Source organism: Quercus robur, chromosome 4 (assembly GCF_932294415.1).
Source record: "Quercus robur chromosome 4, dhQueRobu3.1, whole genome shotgun sequence".
Taxonomy (NCBI): domain Eukaryota; kingdom Viridiplantae; phylum Streptophyta; class Magnoliopsida; order Fagales; family Fagaceae; genus Quercus; species Quercus robur.
The window spans coordinates 80,575,088-80,593,373 of NC_065537.1; the positions used below are offsets into that span (position 1 = coordinate 80,575,088).

Sequence of the window (18,286 nt, forward strand, 5' to 3'; positions counted from 1 at the left end):
CCTAAACAAAATACCAAAATAAATAAATAAAAGTATCTGATTTTTAAAGAATAGAATTCGAAAAAGTGACAGATTCTAATTAAATATATGGAAATCAACGTAGCATAGAGAAAAAGCTCAGTTTCTTTTGAAAGCATAGAATGCGTACCAAGTGAAAGAGGGGAGTGGCCGTTGCAGATGACGATTTAGAGCCGTTTGTTGCTGTGGTCTCATCACCATTCGATTTCCAAATTAGGGAAGTCCTTTTCGATTTTATTTTTGTATTTTTCAGCTAACTGAGGACACTCCCAAATTTGCAGTTTTCGTAAAGACTTGAGAAAACCATCATCGGGTAGTGTTGTGAGATTGGGACAGTTGTCAATGGTAAGCTTTTCAAGTGAGATTGGATTCCTAATTGATTCGGGGAAAGTAATCAAATTGGGTAAGTCTTCAATCCGCAGCGACCGTAAAGAAGTGAGACAACTAATCTCAAGAAGTGATGTCAGATTAGGCTCGCATCTATGAATCCAAAGATATTCAAGTGAGGTGAGTTCCGGCAAAGTCATTAAATTTGGACAGTTTGAAATGCGGAGCTCTTTTAGGGTGGAAATACATTGAAGACCCACAGGGAGAGACTTCAGTTTCGGAATGCTTATGAACCATAAATCACGGAGACAATTGAGGCATCGCCATTCCATGCCATCATCATGCATGTCTCTGAATGGATCGAACTCCTCGCAATCGACAATTGATAGCACACAGAGGGAGGTGAGATTACGCACCGCTCCAGACATAGATGTTAGTCTAGGGCAATTCACAATATATAGTTGCTTGAGAGAATATAGTGCCCACTCAGCCGGAAGAGACTCTATATCTTCTATAGAAAACAAAGTCATATAATTTAATTTGGAGAGAGGAGAAGAAGAGGATAATGAAGAGGAGGAAACTGACATTGTCTCTTGCAAAGGCCTCAAACTGACATTCTTTAAATATAGAGATTCTTCGAGATTGGGAAACAGGGGCATGGAAGTCATTTCAGGGCAATTAATAATCCGCAAATAAGAAAGAAGAGGAAATAAAGGCAGTGAGTTGTGAGACTGATCTTGTTGATGATCTGGTGTTGACGCAGATGTTGTTGCAACTAAATCCCTCCCTGTTCTCCCCCACCATCCCTTCAAATTAGGACATGTCTCTATTGCGAGTGACTTCAGAGATGGGAAGAACGTTGTTGATAATGTTGCGGATGAAGCAAGCACCTCTTTACTCATATCTTTGTCGGATATGTACTCCAAATCATTCATCGTATCAAGGCTTAGAGATTTTAAAGAGGGGAGATGAGACAATGGTGGCAAATATCGGCATCTCTTACAACTCTCTATCCTTAAATCAACAAGATTTATGAGAGAAGAGATCCAACTTGAAAATTTCACACCCTTATACTGATACACTTCCAAATATTTGAGATTTTCGTGTGGTTGGGGGTCTTCTAATAACTTCTCATCTTCATTATTATCTACTTGATCTTGATGATCCCATTTTAATATCAATTTTTCAAGATGTTGCTTCTCCCTTAAATTCACAACAATGGATTCTGAGTTAGTTTCTTCCAACCGTTCCAAATGTGAGATCTCTAATGTTCCTCTCAGGTTGTTTAGCTCCTTCAATTCGCCTAATCCACCAGTGTGGGAAGAGGTGCTCACAATGAATAATGATAATGTTTGAAGTGAAGTCATTTGCCCTAATCCACAAGGCATATGGCTCAAATTATAACAACCATGATTATAAAGATGTTTGAGGTTAACCAATTCTCTAAACTTTTTGGGTAATTCTTTAAGACCTCTACAATCATAAAGTTTTAGTACTTGCAAATTCAACAATGTAGTAATTGAATCAGGGAGAGTTTCAATATTCCAATTAAAAGATACATCAAGATACTTTAGATGTATTAACTTCCCTATAGAATTTGGTATTGATTTAATGTTCAGTGCATGTAAATCTAACGCACGCAAGCTCTTGAAACTCAAAATAATTGTTTTCAACATTGACTCATCCAAGCCACCAGATTTATGCTCATTATATGTTAGAAGAAATGTATGTACCTTGACTGCTTTAACCAACAACCTTAAAGTTTCAGTAAAAGATGAGTCAATAGAAAATGGACATGATACATGACGATTTTTTTCATTAATATTTTTTCCATCAATATTAATGAGCCTGCACTCCTCGCCTGCAATAGCTTCCGCAAGATCATGAATTAAATCATGCATCTTGTATCTTAAGCCTTTGTAAGTCCCTACTTCTTCAAAGAAGGACCTCCAAAGTAAATCCTTGAAATACTCATCACCAACATCCTCTAATTGTTGATTTTTGTTTGATGATTGGATAAACCCTTGTGCTATCCATAGTTGTATCACTGTTTCCTTGTCCATCTCATAATCTTTGGGAAACAAAGAGCAATAAGCAAAACAACTCTTTAAATGTGATGGGAGATTATCATAACTCAACTTTAAAATAGGTAAAATCTCATTCCCTAGAGTTACATTTTCTAGTAAATTATTCTTTACAAATAACCACTCAGATTCTGTTTCCTTACAGTATAACACATGTCCTATGGACTTTATGGCAAGGGGTACACCTTGACATATTTTTACAATCTCCGATCCAATTTCCCTCAGTGTAGGATTATTGGTCACTTGCCCTTTGCTAAATGCCACTTTCTCAAATAAAAACCAAGACTGCTCTATGGAGAGACCTTTGAGATTAATATATGGTGAATCTGTGTGTGTAATCTTTGCAACCAATTTACTACGAGTGGTTATTACAATCTTACTTCCTTTCAAACCACCCATTAAAATATTCTTCAAGTTAAGCCATTTTTCACGATCTTCATTCCATATATCATCCAACACAAGTAAGTATTTCTTTCTATCAATTTTTTCACGAAGTTTAATTTGCAATTGATCCATTTCAAGATTTCTAGGTGCATCACCTATAGCAGATATAATTATCTTTTCAATAATACTTTTCAACTCAAAGACATCAGAAACACATACCCACATTTTTAACTCAAAATTATTTTTGACTTTCTCATCATTGTACACACATTGAGCAAGAGTAGTTTTCCCTAATCCCCCTATCCCCACAATGGGAATAACCGAAACATTCTCTTCTACATTAGAGTCCAATAATAGTTCTATGATAGCCTTTTTTTCCTCTTCCCTCCCAATAACTTCTTCTTCACGTACAAATGAGTGAGTTGGTTCCCTCACTACTTTAGGCTCTACATGGTATTCTTTCAGGTGAAACTTTTCCCTGACTTCTGCTATTGCATTTAGCTTTTGCCTCATTGCCTTTATTTTACGACTCATCTTACCACGAAAAGCTAGTTGGTTTGACTTTGAAAAGAAAGTGCGTACCTCTTTTGTGAGTTTATTCCCACTCACCATGCTTCGCCTTGTAGCTTCAGTTGAGAACTCACTCAACAAGTCATCTGCGTCATAAACTGCATCGTTGAGCTTTTCGAGCCAGTGCTTGACTTGATTGTTATGACTTCGCTGCTCCGCTGCATCCTGAAGTACAGCTTGGATTGTGGAAACAGTCGCCTTGATTTTTTCAAGCTCACCTTCGACACCCCAGAGTGATCCAATCTCTTGGAAAGTCTGAGAGCCCAGATTTTCAATCATTTTCTGTGCAAGACCAAAGAGGATTACTTCGGCCATTTCTTAGTAGTAGCTGAAAGGAACGCTTAAAGAGTGTTATGAATGCTGGCTAGAAGTGATGAAAGTGTGAGTAAAAGTAATGCTGCAGTGAAGGAAGACCGAGTTTTAATGTGGACGAATGTCATCGATATCATTGGTTTTCTATGGTCATTTTCTTGGTACAATCATGCAGAGAAAAAGCAACCAAAAGAAAACAAGTGGAACAGAGGCTTAGTTGGAAATTTTGTCCAGTAGCTGGAAAACTATTGTGCCAGTCATACCATCATTCTAATGGCAGACCGTGTCCAAAAGTTGGGCCCCTGTGTGAGAACTACACTATAAAGTATAAACGCATGGTACTGTAATTTTTAGCTAACCAATTTTCTGTCTTTAAAAAAAGAAAAATTATTTCTTAGAAAAAAGTAGTATTGGACATTGATTGGTAGAGCAAGATCATGCCTCTCAGCCGAAGTATCTCAATTAAAATATACTTAATTTTTTTTTTTATGCACTTGTAAATTTTCGCAAATGCAACTATTAACTTTTAATAATTTTTTGTGTGTTTATATATTATACAAACAATAGAGGAACCATAATCCAAAAACATATCTATATATATATATATATATATAATTAAAACCAAAATAAAGAGAAATTTCAATTAGATTCTAAATTAAATTTTAATTATTGTCTAATTTTACGTCATTTGTCCTATTTACTTCTAAATGAGCTAATATTGTGCAAAAGACAAAGAGTCTAAAATAAATAAACCATCAAAAACTCAATAAATAAAAGAAGAGTAAACTCATGTGTATATCCAAAATCTATATATATATATATATATATATATATATATATTTAAAGCCAAAGTTGAGAAAAAATTAATTAGATAGTAAATTAGTTTTCACTTGTGAGCTAATTTTGTGCCATGTGTCCACTAAATTTTTTTAATCTTTGTGTCAAATGAGTTAATGAATGCAAAATATATACTAAGAGTTCAATATTAATGAAACATTAAAAAAAATTAAACAAATAATCATATATTTACTCAGCGAAAATCATCACATTTTATATCTTATTAAAAATTAGAATAAAAATTATCATAAATATTATTAAACTTAGGCAAGAATTTTAATATGCATCCAAATACGTTTATTTTTCTAATGATTCAATCAATTGTGTATATTTTTATGATTGAAAAATGTTTTTATTTTAAAATGCATCAATGTGTATGCATAGGTTACATGCTAGTAGAACATAATAGAAGGGAACGAATGAAAAAAGGGGAAGGAAAAAAAGGGAGAGGAAAATATGATTTTTCATTGTGTGGTTGGGGGTCAAAAGAGAGGGGAATCAAAATAGGGAAAATGAATTTTACTTAATCCATCATTTTTTTTCCCTCATAATTTGAGAAGAAAATGGAAGGGAAATGGGTTTGAGAAGAAACTTACAAAATTATTTGTCCACTTTTCCATTGTTTCACATAATAATAAGGACATAATAGTAATTTAATTTTTATCATTTTTTTTTCCATTGTCTTTACTACATATACAAAGGGGACTAGATATTTTCTATCATCTCAATATTTTATATTCTTCCATTTTTTTTTTTTCATCTCCACTAGACGGACTAATAAAAATAAAAAAATTCAAGCCAACTGGCCTTTTTTGATATAAAAAAAAAATATTAAATGGCACATGCCAAGTGCTTATCTTTTTCTTTCTTGAAGTAAAATAAAGATTATATATAAGCTTATAAAAGCCTTGAGATATCATGAAATGAATAAATTTATTTCTCTTCCACCAATTAGTTGGGGAGAGAAGGAATGGATAAAGTCATAAATCACTCATGACTCATCAGAGAGAACAAAGACCATATGTTCCATACAATTATATAGCCTAGCTTTGAGTGTGCTTAAATGGTTTTTGCATCTGTAGCAATGAAGGGAAAAAAATGGAATTTGAGTCTTCTATTTGCAATAATTAGTTTATATCACTTTCAATTTTTTTCTTAATTTTGTTTCTAATCAACCTTTTGGGTGAATTACTTTTGTTTTTAATCTACCTTTAGGATGAATTAATTTTGTTATTCTAATAAATTTTCTTTTGACTAAAAAACATTTTTGGCCCTTAAAGTTTAAGATTATTTTCATTTTATCCCTTTATGTCTTATTTCAAAACTTCTAGTTTGATTTTGTTTTTATATTACCATTGTTGTTCATTTCTGCTAGTAATCTAATGATACATAGTGTTATAACAGTGACATGGCATAATGGACACAACTTATCTGGAAGTTAGATTACCGACAAAAATAAATAACAAACTTCATATGAAAACATAATTGAACATGAAAGACTAAAACACAAATTTTTCCACAACTTTATCACAACTTTACTACATGACAATTTGTAAGTAGTAAAAATAAAATTATAGATCTATAATTTTACCATTTACAAATTACCATATAGCAAAATTGTGGTAATATTTGTTGCACTAGACTTGCTCATACCTAGCAGTCAAGCACCATGTAGCACAATAATGAATGTTGGGCCTTGGGCCCCTTCTGCACCGAAAGAAAATGAGTGGCCACAGACCTAGCTGGAAAATTATTGTACCATTCATAACATCCTTTCTAGTGGTAGACCATGTCCTAAAGTTGGCCCCTGAAAACTGACATAAACGGTACAATAACCTATTTTCGTCTTTTAAGAAAAATTATATCTTAGAAGAAAGTTACTAAATTATCCCTCCAATTGAAAATAAAATTATTAAAATATCCCTTTACTTTTTCTTTTTTCCATCTAATAATAAGTACAGGGTTAATTACAAGAGAAAAAATATCAAATTTACTTTCTGTCATTTCAATTTTCTACATCTCTATCAAATATACATGGTGGAAAGAAGATATTTTGTACAGGGTTAATTACAAGAGAAAAAAAGATCAAATTTCAGCTCAGGTATATATTTTTTTTTTAATTTAAATTTTAGAAAAGGCAACACAGGCCAAGTGGTTAGCTCTTCTTTGTTGTGGTTAATCTTATATAAGCCTTGAGATATTATTAAATGAATGCTGGCTAGAAGTGATGAAGTGTGTGTAAAAGTAATGCTGCAGTGAAGGAAGATCGAGTTTTAATGTAGACAAATGTAGTCAATATCATTAGTTTTATTTTTTATTTTCTTGGTACAATAATGCAAAGAAAAAGCAACCAATGGTCTCAAGAGCACATGAAGCACAATGTGAGTCTTGGGCCCCTTTTGCATCGAAAGAAAATGAATGGAACAGAGGATTAGCTGTTAATTTTGTCCCATAGCTGATAATTTATGTGTTAGTCATATCATCATTCTAATGGAGGAGAATCTTATGTATCAAATAATATAATAATAATAATAATCGCGGAGACCTTGTCAAAGTTGGTCCCCTTTTGCACTAAAACGAGTGAGACAGAGAATTAGTTGGAAATTTTGGTCCCGTACATGTTAATTTAATGTGCATAATATTAACATTCTATAATGGAGGAGAGAGAGAGAGAGATTATATATATATATATATATATCTTAGAAAAAAGTTTTCTGTTCTCTAATGGCATTAATTCTTTCTTTAATGAAAGTTTCTTCTCAAGTAGTGTTGGACATTGGATGGGTTGTCCAAGACCATGCCTTAAAGTTTATAGAATATAATAGAAGTTTTCCACTAAGTTTTGTCTAATTAACTACTTAATTCCATTTTGAAATTCTCGGATACGGCCACTGGGCTCATAAGGAAAAATATAATTTTTTAAACAGAATTTAGGTTTAACTACTTAAATGTTATGTTTAGTTGGGGGTATAAGTAGAGAATGAAAAAGAAGAGAGGAAAATGTGATTTTTCACTGCGTAGATGGTGTTAAAAGAGAGGAGAAAGAAAATGAGGTAGATGAAGCTTTCTACATGATCCATCATTTTTTTTCCTTCCAATTTGAGAAGAAAATGGAAACTAGGGAACTGGATTTAAAAAGAAAGTTATAAAAATATACATCCACTTTTCCATCATTCCACGTACTAATAAAGATAAAATAGTAATTTACTCTCCATCAATTTATTTTTTCATTCTCGTTATCACATATACAAGGTGGAGACATGCCAAGTGCTTATCTTTTCTTTTTTGAGGTAAAATAAAGGTTATTTATAAGCTTTTTATAAAAGCCTTGAGATATATTATGAAATGAATAAATTCATTTCTCTTCCACTATTTAGGTGGGGGAGAAAAACGAATGGATAAAGTCATAAATCAACCTTGAGAGAGAACAAAGACCGTATGTTCCATACAATTATATTGCCATCTTTGAGTGGGATGAAATAGTTTTTGCATGATCTATTTGTAACAATTTTGGCAAAAAAAAAAAAAAAAGGATTTTGAGTCTCTTATTTTGCAAATGATAATTAGTTATCACTTTCAATTTTCCCTTAATTTTGTTTATAATCAAACTTTAGGCTGAATTAATTTTGTTATTCTAATAAATTTTTTTTTTTACTAAAGAACATTTTTGGCCCATTAAGTTTGAGATTGTTTTCATTAATTTGAGCCATTTACATCTCATTTCAAAACTTTTAGTTTAATTTTGTTTTTATATTAGCAATTTTATTCATTTTTATTAGTAATCTGGTGACTCCTGGCATTATATCGATGACGTGACTTAATGGAGACAACTTATTTAGCCGTTAACAATTAGATTACTAATCTATATATATAATAATAGGTGAAACTGAGAGAAACTTAAATTAGAATCCCAAATTAGAGTTTCAATTTTGCACCATGTGTTCTAAATTATTTATTCTTAAAAAGTTTTATTTCTTAATTTTAAAATCAAATATGAGACCACATCATAAATATTTATCCAAGTGAGTTATTAAGTACAAAAACCAAAGAGTCTAGAATAAATTAATCATTAAAAAAAAAGTGCTTCACAATAAGTTAAAAAAAAAAATGGACAATTTACATTTTATACTTAATAATATCTTTACAATATTTTTTTGAAATGTTAATAAAATATAAAAATAACTATCAATAATATTTAAATTATATATATAGGAATTTTATTATGCATTTTATTGTATATTTTTAGGTGTATCCATACATATGCATGAGATTATAAGCTAGTAGAAATAAAAAAAACAAGATCAATATGAAAACATAATTAAACATAAAAGCCTAAAATAAAAACTTTGATACGTAAAACAGTTTTAAGTGTCAAAATAAAAATAAATTTTAACTTTAAGATCAAAATTTTAATCAAACCAAGATAAAACATTTTTTTAAGTATGTTGATTTTGCAGATTAAAAAGTAAATATGTATTATTTGAAATTGTGCTTTTAACAAATGTCAACATCATTAGATTACTTTTTTTTTTGTATATAAAAAAGATTTCTTTATTTTATTTTACTGGTACAATCATCCAATCATGCAAAGCATAAGCAAGTAATTTGTCAAGAATCTACTTTACTTTGGAGCAATGTAATGATCGAGGAATTGGGAGGTATTGAATTTGAACCTGGTGGAATTCCTCCCAAGTCTCTCATAATAAATTTTTATCTCTTTAACTTTTTTACCTTTCACTTTCTTACTTAAAAAAAAAAAATTAATTCAAGGATTGAGATTGGAAGTTGTTTTATCAACTCTCAAACTCAACTATTGAAAGCAATTACAACAGGTGCAATCCCAATCAATTATAAAAAAAATATATATAAAGTGTTCTCCTCCAAAAATGAAACCAGCTGTAATAATAGATTAGAAAACATAATGGGAAAGCAAGAGTGGAAAAAGTCATAAAGAGATGACAACAATCAATGTTTATGAACCCCTACTTTATTTCAACGTGAATATAACGCCTTGGGCCCCTTCTGCACCGAAAGAAAATGTGTGGGACAGAGGATTAGTTGAAGTTTTCTTACCTAGTTGGAAATTTAATGGGCCAGGTGTATCATCAATTAAACATTATGTCCAAGAGTTCAGCCCCTGAGAATTGCACCAAACAAGCCTTACTAATTCAAATTCCCATTTAAATTTCTACAATTTTTTTAGGTGAAACTACAATATTGGTCCCTAAAGATTACCCTGTGTGCACAATTGGTCCTTCAAGTTTGAACCGAGCACAATTAGTCCCTTAAGTTTTAAAACTGAGTTGTATTGGTTCTCTTACTAACTTCTGTTAACGGTGTTAATTATGTGGCTAACAGAACAATGACTTAGCATTTTTTTAATGACATTGCATGTTTTTAATTAAAAATTACAAACTAAATTTGCACACACGTGAGAAAAAAGATTCACTAGTACCAAATTAAAAAAATTATTTTCTATCTTCTGGAAACCACAACGAGAGAGAACCTACTGGAAACCCACAACGAGAGAGAAGGGGAGAGAGGGAAGAAACCAACCCCTAGCCGCCGGCAATAGCCCAAACCGTAATTGCCGCCGGCGACAGCATAAGCCTTAGCAGCCGCCGGCGATAGCCATTGCCCTAGCAGCCGCCGGCGATAGCCACTACCCTAGCAGCCACCGGCGATAGCCACTGCCCTAGAAGCCGCCGGCGACAGCCACTGACCCGCCTCCCTCCTCTCGCACAACCACTGACCCGCCTTCATCCTCCCATCTCAGGTATTACACTTTTTCAATTAAGGTCCATGTAAGATTTTTTTTCCCCCCTGTGTTTGTATCTGTGTTAGATTCAGAATACGAAATTATATGGTATGAGAAACAAATTTGGACTGATGCACTGATGCACTTGGACTGTATGTAACTTGGCTTGCTGTTTATGCCTTGCTGTATCTTGTTTGTTTTTAAATGAAATTTTCCTCATCAAAAAAAAAAGAAACAAATTTGGATATGATGTAGGATGCATAATTATCACCAAATTATAAAACTTATGTGTTTGTAAATGTGGTTGTGCAACCCATTTAGGCCATATATGAAACTTCACGTGTTTGTCTGTTGTCAAACAAAATTATCACCAAGTGCATACATTTTTATATTTTTCCTCTTTATTTTGAAATTATAAAGTGTCAGATTATTTTATGTGATTATATGTGTTGCGTAGGTCAGAAAAGTTTATTTTTGAATAAATATATACATATCAGTACCACATCTCAGTAATGGTGGACCCATTTGTGTCGGTAAGTCAAATAATATCACACAAGGAGAAGGACCACATATTGTTTATTGTCTGAGTATAAATGTATTGTGCACGTGAGGCAAATTTTTACTTGTTAAATTTAATAGAAGAATATTACCTTTTGGTTTTGTTTGAGTAATACCTATATAACTTGGCAAATCTAATTTGGTTTTGTCTAAGTATTATTAGTTGTGAATATTAGGACTTAAGAGGCAAATTTTAATTTGGTTCAATTTTTATCCCATAAAGTATCCAACAGAATGGCCTACATACATAAAAATAACTTTACTGCTCAAATGATGATTCTTTATTTTATTGTTTAATTTGTATTCAAATTGTAGAGTAACTTTTTAAAAATAATCCAGCCTTTTGCTATGTCTATTTTTAATGGTAAATTCCTTGCTCTTGTTGTAGGGATGGATGACTTTGACTTCACAATCACCCTTTACTATTGGGGGAAGATTAGGAATAGTCCATACAGATACGAAGGAGGGGAGATAAAGATATATGAAGATAATAATTCTGATGAAATGTCACTTGTTGAGATATGGAATAAGGCCAAAAATTTTGGGTATGGTGAAAATGATGTATTTATGTATAGAGTGCCTACTATGCCATTTGCAGGTGGTTTAAAACCTTTGGAGAATGATGTTGATGTAATGAACATGGTGAAGTGTATTAGGGGTTATAATGAAGTGGAAGTGTACGCTATGTTTTTAGATGATTATCAGAATGCCTTTGGTAATGAGGGAGATGGGGAAGATGGTGATAATGAGGGGGGTAATCTTGATGAGGGAGATAAAGTAGATGGAGCTGTTAGTGAAGAGGATAGTGCTCATAGGGTTCATTTTGGATGCAGTGAAAGTGATGACGATGATATGTTTGCACAGTATATTAGCAATGGTGAAATAGCCTCCAAAGTAAAAGGCTTACCTGATGAGACCTTGTGTCTTAGAAAAGATAAGCAGGTGAAACTCAAAGAGGGGAGAAAGGGAAAGGCTAGTGCATGTGGGGTTAGTCCTAGTAGGGTTGGTGGCAATGGGGTTGATCCTAGTGGTATTGGTCAGAGTGAGGTTGGTGCAAGTGGTGTTCATCCTAGTGGGATTAATGCAAGAGGTGTTGATCCTACATGGGTTGATGCAAGTGGGGTTAATCCTAGTGCAAGTGCGCTTGTTGCATTTGGAGCTGATAGGAATGAAGATAAGTGGGAGTCAGAGACATCTGCAACTTTGGTTAGTTCATCTGATGATGAAACTAGGCCTAGGTATCCTCAATACCATCCACCAGAATCCTTCTCTGAGGTGCACTTTGAACTTGAGATGCAGTTTGCCACCAAAAAGGATGTAATGGATGCTATCAAACTCTACTCTATTTTCAAAGGGGTTCCAGTAAAGTTTAAAAAAAATGACAAAGTAAGGGTAAGAGTAAAGTGCACAGATAGTTGTCCTTTTGAGTTGTATTGTGGAAAGATGAAAGATGAAGATACTTGGATAGTGAAGAAATTGAACCCAGAACATAATTGTGGGAGGCGATTTAGGAATAGATTTGCATCTTCAAATTGGCTTGGGAAGCATTTGGTGGATGATGTGAGGAGTGACCCAAATGTGAAGATGTCTGTTATCAAAGATCGAGTTGTAAATAAGTTTAAGGTTCATATTAGTAGGTATCAAGCATCTAGAGCAAAAGGTAAGGCTAAAGAATTAGTGAACGGAACTTTTACAGAACAATATGCCCAGTTGGGGGATTACTGTGAAGAATTGTTGAGAAGCAACCCTGGGTCTACTATACTAATCTCTACCAATAGACCTCAACCACACTTGCAACCAAAATTTGAACGATTATATGTATGTTTGGATGCTTGTAAGAGAGGCTTTTTAGCTGCTTGTAGGCCTTTCATTGGTGTTGATGGATGTCATTTGAAGGGTGAGTATTCAGGACAGATCTTGACAGTAGTTGGCAAGGATGGCAATAATGGTGTTTACCCAATTGCATTTGCCGTGGTTGAGGCAGAAACAAAGGATTCATGGATATGGTTCATGAAAAGGTTGCTTGATGATATTGGAAGTTTAAGGGATGAAGGGTGGACCTTCATGTCTGACCAGCAAAAGGTGAATTGAACTTCCATTTTATTTTATTCTTTAAATTTGGATGATGTACCTTGCTGTAAATTCACACCAAATTAATTGTATTCTAATACATCAAATAATTTTGTATTTTATGTCTTTGTTGTAGGGATTAACACAAATGTTTGATGAGCTCATGCCAGGTGTGGACCATCGATTTTGTGTTCGACATCTATATAATAACTTTAGTAAGGATTATAAAGGTAAGCTACTAAAGGATCGCATGTGGGCAGCTGCTAGGGCCACTAACATGTCTGAGTTTCAGTTTGAAATGGGGAAGATCAAGAAGTTAAACACAAAGGCATGGGAATGGTTGGTAGGAAAGGAACCTAGGTTTTGGACAAGAGCAGCTTTTAGAAGGTATCCCAGGTGTGATGCACTAACCAACAATGGATGTGAAAATTTTAATTCTCAAATATTGGAGTATAGGGATAAACCAATAATCACTATGTTGGAGGAGATTAGATTGCATTTGATGGCTTATTATATTAAGAAGAAGGAGAAAATGGCAAGGTATCATGGTCCTATATGTCCTAGAATCCAGAACAAGTTAGAGACTGAAAAAATTAATAGTACAAATTGGGTTCCAGTTTGGTGTGGGGATTGCAATGAGTCAAAGTTTGAAGTATCAAAATTGCCTGACAAGTATGTAGTTGACATAAAGCAGCGTACATGCTCATATGGATCATGGGACCTAACTGGGATTCCTTGTGCACATTCTATAGCTGCATTGGGATATATGGGTCACACGATTGAGGATTATGTGCATCATTGCTATAGTATGGAGTCCTTAGCCCAGACATATGAGTCATGTGTATACCCTATTAATGGTCCCAAGTTGTGGCCACAAAGTGGCAGAGAAACCATACTCCCTCCTAAAAAATTAAGACAAGGGGGTAGGCCTAAAAAGAAGAGAAAGAAGGAACCTGGTGAGCTAAATAATCCATATAAGATGAAGAGGAGAATTGGCCATGTTAAATGCAGCCAATGTGGGAAAGTAGGCCATAACAAGAGGAGGTGTAATCCTGCTACGAATAAATCAGCAACTCAAGCTAGCAAACAACAAAGAGTAAGGCTTGTAATGGTTAGAATTTTTTTTCCCTTTGTTGATAATGCACTACTTAGTTGTGATATAACATTTACAGGTAAGAGAGCCAAATGTAACAACTCAGAGTTTGGAAGACCAGGATCATGGGGCATCTTTAAGCCATGTAGAACCTACTAATGAGGCAGCACATCCATCACAAACAAGCCATGAAGCACATGCAAATCAACATAATGAAAAACTACCTGTGAGTTATTGCCTCAAATGAAAACAAATACATATTCATATTAATTAGTCTCATATGAAAACAAGAAACCACATATTTCTATGGAATTTAATACAACACAAAGTTATTACATATTTCAGTTTAGGAAAGGAAAAGCCACAACACAAAGTCAGCCAGCATCCCAATGTGAAAGAGTGCATCGAATTCAACCAGCATCTCAGGTTATGATCATTACATTTATATGTTAAAATCAAATTGCCTATGTTGTTTCTACTAGATTAATATCCTTGTGCACTTTCTCAGGTTAGACACAAAGAAGTTACAAGAAGTTACAGGGTAAACTTGAGGGACCAATATTGTAGTTTCGCCATTTTTTTAGAAGGAAATTTCTACAGTTAATTGTGTGATGATTGATAAAAGAGAGAGGAATGCTAGCTAGAGGGTGGGTTAGAAGTGAATTGTGAGTAAAAGTAATGCTGTGGTGAAGGGTGACCGAGTTTTAATGTGGGCAAATATCATCGATTTCATTATTTTTATTTTTCATTTTCTTGGTACAATAATGCAAAGAAAAAGCAACCAATAGTCTCAAAAGCACATGAGTCACAATGTGACTGTTGGGCCTCGGGCCGCGTTTGCATCGAAAGAAAATAAGCAGGACGGAGGATTAGCCGTTAATTTTGTCACCGAGCTGTTAATTTAATGTGCCAATCATACCATCTTCTTTTTTTTTGAGAAAATCATACCATCTTCTAATGGAGGAGAATCTTATTTATCAAAATAATATAATAATAATAATCGAGACCATGTCCAAAAAACAACTTATAGAATTTGGGCCCCTCCTGCAAAAAAGAAAAGAAAAGAAAAGGTAAAGTGTGAGACATATTCACAGTCTAATGGAAGAGAGACCATGTCCAAAAGTTAGGCCCCTGATCGAGAACTGAACTAAACTCATGGTACTGTAATTTTAGACCGATAACCAGTTTTTGTCTTCTATTTTTATTTTTGGTTGAAAAAAGAGATTATATATCTTAGAAAAATGTATTCTTTTCTCTAATGGCTTTAAATTTTGCTTTAAAGAAACTTTCTTCTCAAGTTGTGTTGGACATTAGAAAGGTTGTGCACTTGTGCAATATCATGTAATGCCGAAGTCTACTGTCCAGATCAACAATAATATATTTAATTTTTATTAGATTCATTATATATAAATTTTGCAATCGTCAAGTTTTTAACTTATTTTTTATTATACAATTACAAACATTACAGGAACCATACCAAAAATTATAGAATTGCTCCACTCGGTTTTGTCATTTTCTTGGTACAATCATATGTAAATAGTAAGTCTAATATAAAAACCGAACCAAATATGAAAGTTCAAAAATGAGAACTTTGAAAGGTAAAATGTCAAAATAAAAATAAACCTAAGGACTAAAAATAAACTTTTGTCTTTTCTTTTAATAGAAAACTTAATGTCGGGTACAAAATGTAACAAGAGTCATAGTTTAAGGTGTAAAATGTATATTCGAAAAATTTAGAGTACAAAATGAAATATGTGGTATTATTTAGGATGGTAATATATAATTTCTTCAAAACTTGACCTGAGAGGACAAGAGATTAGAAACATTAATTGCCAATCAAACATTATTATATATGTATAAAATATATGGTATAGATATTAGATACTATACATTGAGGTTTCTATCTCAATGGACAAAACAAATTTCCATTCAACTGATTATATGATGCATTTGATGTAGTATATATATATATATTTTTTATTCTATACTTTGTATATTTGCATTTGCTGGATACTCTTTTATCGTTGTTTGAACTCACTTTTAGTCTCCTTAATAAACAAGTTAGATTTTCTACATTGAGTTGAATTCTGTACCCATAAATACAAATTTCATTATTTTTATGTTGGATTAGATATATTTATACCGACAGATATAAATAATGTTGAGTTGAATTGGAAAATTGCACTTGCATCCACAATAATCACACTATAAGTCATCTTATATTATTATTATTATTTTGTTGATAATTTTGATGGTTACAATTGAAAAGGGGAATTTAAATTCTAAATGTTACCATTAAAAATATTAGGAAGTGCTACTTAAACTACATATATAAAAGAGTTGCCAAAAAGAATGAATGCATAATCAAAAGCCATCTTCTATCCTGTTTGATAAGATTATAGAGGCAAAAAAAATTTCTTTAGGACATCATAAATGTTTTGAATGATATATAAACGCTTGCGTAGTAGTTAGTAGAGCAACAAGGACCACACTAATTAAATAATATTCAGCAACAAGACTGCATTGAATAAAACCAATCATTTGAACCATAGAAAATTGTTCAAATGACTAAACAAAAAAGCAGAGTTGCCAGATAGAATAATTAATAAATTTCCAGTAAAGTTTTTAGAAATAGCATAAAAAACCACCGAGGGGAAGAAGAAAATCAAAGAGAGAGAGAGTACTCGTATTTTTGTTGAACAAATCTTGGAATGAAAGAGGGAGGTGCATAGGAAGTAATAGCAAATATATGAGAAAAAATCGGTTGATTAAAAATCTTGAAGAAATCTTGAAATGAATAAAAGAGAGGTGCATCGAAAGTAATAACAAATATATATGGGAGACCCGAGATGGTCTAGATGATATGACAGAGTCCAGACAGTACACTGCTGGGAAACAGTGAAACACTGTCCGGAGTGATCTTTAAGATATTAACATCATGAGATATTTGAAAAAAGGAATCCTATTGATATTAACGACACACAAGAAAAGCAGGACCGAGTTTCAATGTAGACGAATTTCATCGATATCATTAGTTTTATTTTTCAGTTTCTTGGTACAATCAAGCAAAGAAAAAGCAACCAATGGTCTCAAGAACACGTGAAGCACAACGGAAGTGTTGGGCCTCGGGCCCCTTCTGAATCTAAAAAAAATGGGCAGGGATTGTGAACAGTAATACTTCTACTACAAGCCACACCCAAAAAATTTTAGTGGAACCGCGGATTAGCTGTTAGTTTTGTCCCCTAGCAGATAATTTAATGTGCCAGCCATAAATCATTCTAGCGAAGAACACTTTATTTTATAGAAATAATAATAATAATAATAAGTCACGTTAACGGGTACTTTTAAGATAATAGTTAACAATTTATTTTAAGAAAATTTCGTTTTAACATCATTTTTATGGAAAATTAGTCACAGATCCACGTGATACGTGAGAAAAAATTAAATAATTTGTAATTGTAATTATAATATAATGTATAATTTGTTCTCCCTAAAAATTAAACAATTGTTATTCGGTTCAATTAGGTATACTTCAATCCACTTTGGTCCCATTTAGTCTACTCAATCAATTTCGGTGCATTTTGGACAAATTGAGACTTAAATTAATTCTTTTGTAGGTTGCCTTTTCAAGTTTAGCTCAAAAAATTTTTTTTTTCTTGCTTCATTTTGGGTTAAAAAGTATGAGATTTTATTATATTTGGGCTAAGCTCTTTAGTTTTGAATTAAAAAATGCAAACAAAATAAACATTAGAAATTAGAAATATGATCCCTAAAAATGCAATAAAAATGATAAATATTCAAAAGTATTATTTGGTCCACATTGGTCCTATTCGGTCCACGTTGGTCCATTCTACCTACTTTGGTTCTATTCAGTCCACATTGTCTTATTTGGTCTTGGTCCTATTTAGTCGACATTGGTCCTATTCGGTCCTATTTGTTCCTACTAGATTCACATTGGTCCACTCTGTCCTATTCAGTCCACTTTGGTCCTATTCAGCCCTCCTTGTTCCCATTCGGTCCTATTTTGTCCATTCAATCCACTATGTTCCATTTGTGTTCACTTCAGTCCATTTAGACCACTTCAATTCATTTTTGTTCACTTTGTCCATTTCAATCTACTTCGGTCCATTTTTGTACACTTGCATATAGGCATAGGGAGAAGACATGTTTAGGTTGAGAGTAATAATTCTAAATCCAAATATATATATATATATATATATATATATATAAAACTTGTAATATCTAAAATCTTAAGCATAACATTTATTATTGCTA

General features: G+C 32.9%; 1 protein-coding gene and 1 long non-coding RNA gene across 5 annotated transcripts in view; one reads left to right on the forward strand and one right to left on the reverse strand.

Annotated features, from left to right (window-relative positions):
* Positions 1–3,727, reverse strand: part of LOC126724275 (putative disease resistance protein RGA3) — a 110,574-nt gene extending 106,847 nt beyond the window's left edge. For 3 of the 4 annotated variants that reach the window (XM_050428848.1, XM_050428847.1, XM_050428846.1), the window contains exon 1: positions 526–3,727. In XM_050428848.1, the coding sequence (XP_050284805.1) occupies positions 526–3,698 (3,173 nt within the window). In that variant the 5' untranslated portion in view covers positions 3,699–3,727. Of the gene's footprint in view, positions 1–148 lie in introns of all 4 variants that reach the window. The other variant, XM_050428849.1, reaches the window with a different exon arrangement.
* Positions 1,493–18,286, forward strand: part of LOC126724324 (uncharacterized) — a 107,895-nt gene continuing 91,101 nt past the window's right edge. The window contains exon 1 of the long non-coding RNA XR_007654924.1: positions 1,493–1,625. This is a non-coding gene — a long non-coding RNA (uncharacterized LOC126724324). The remainder of the gene's footprint in view (positions 1,626–18,286) is intronic.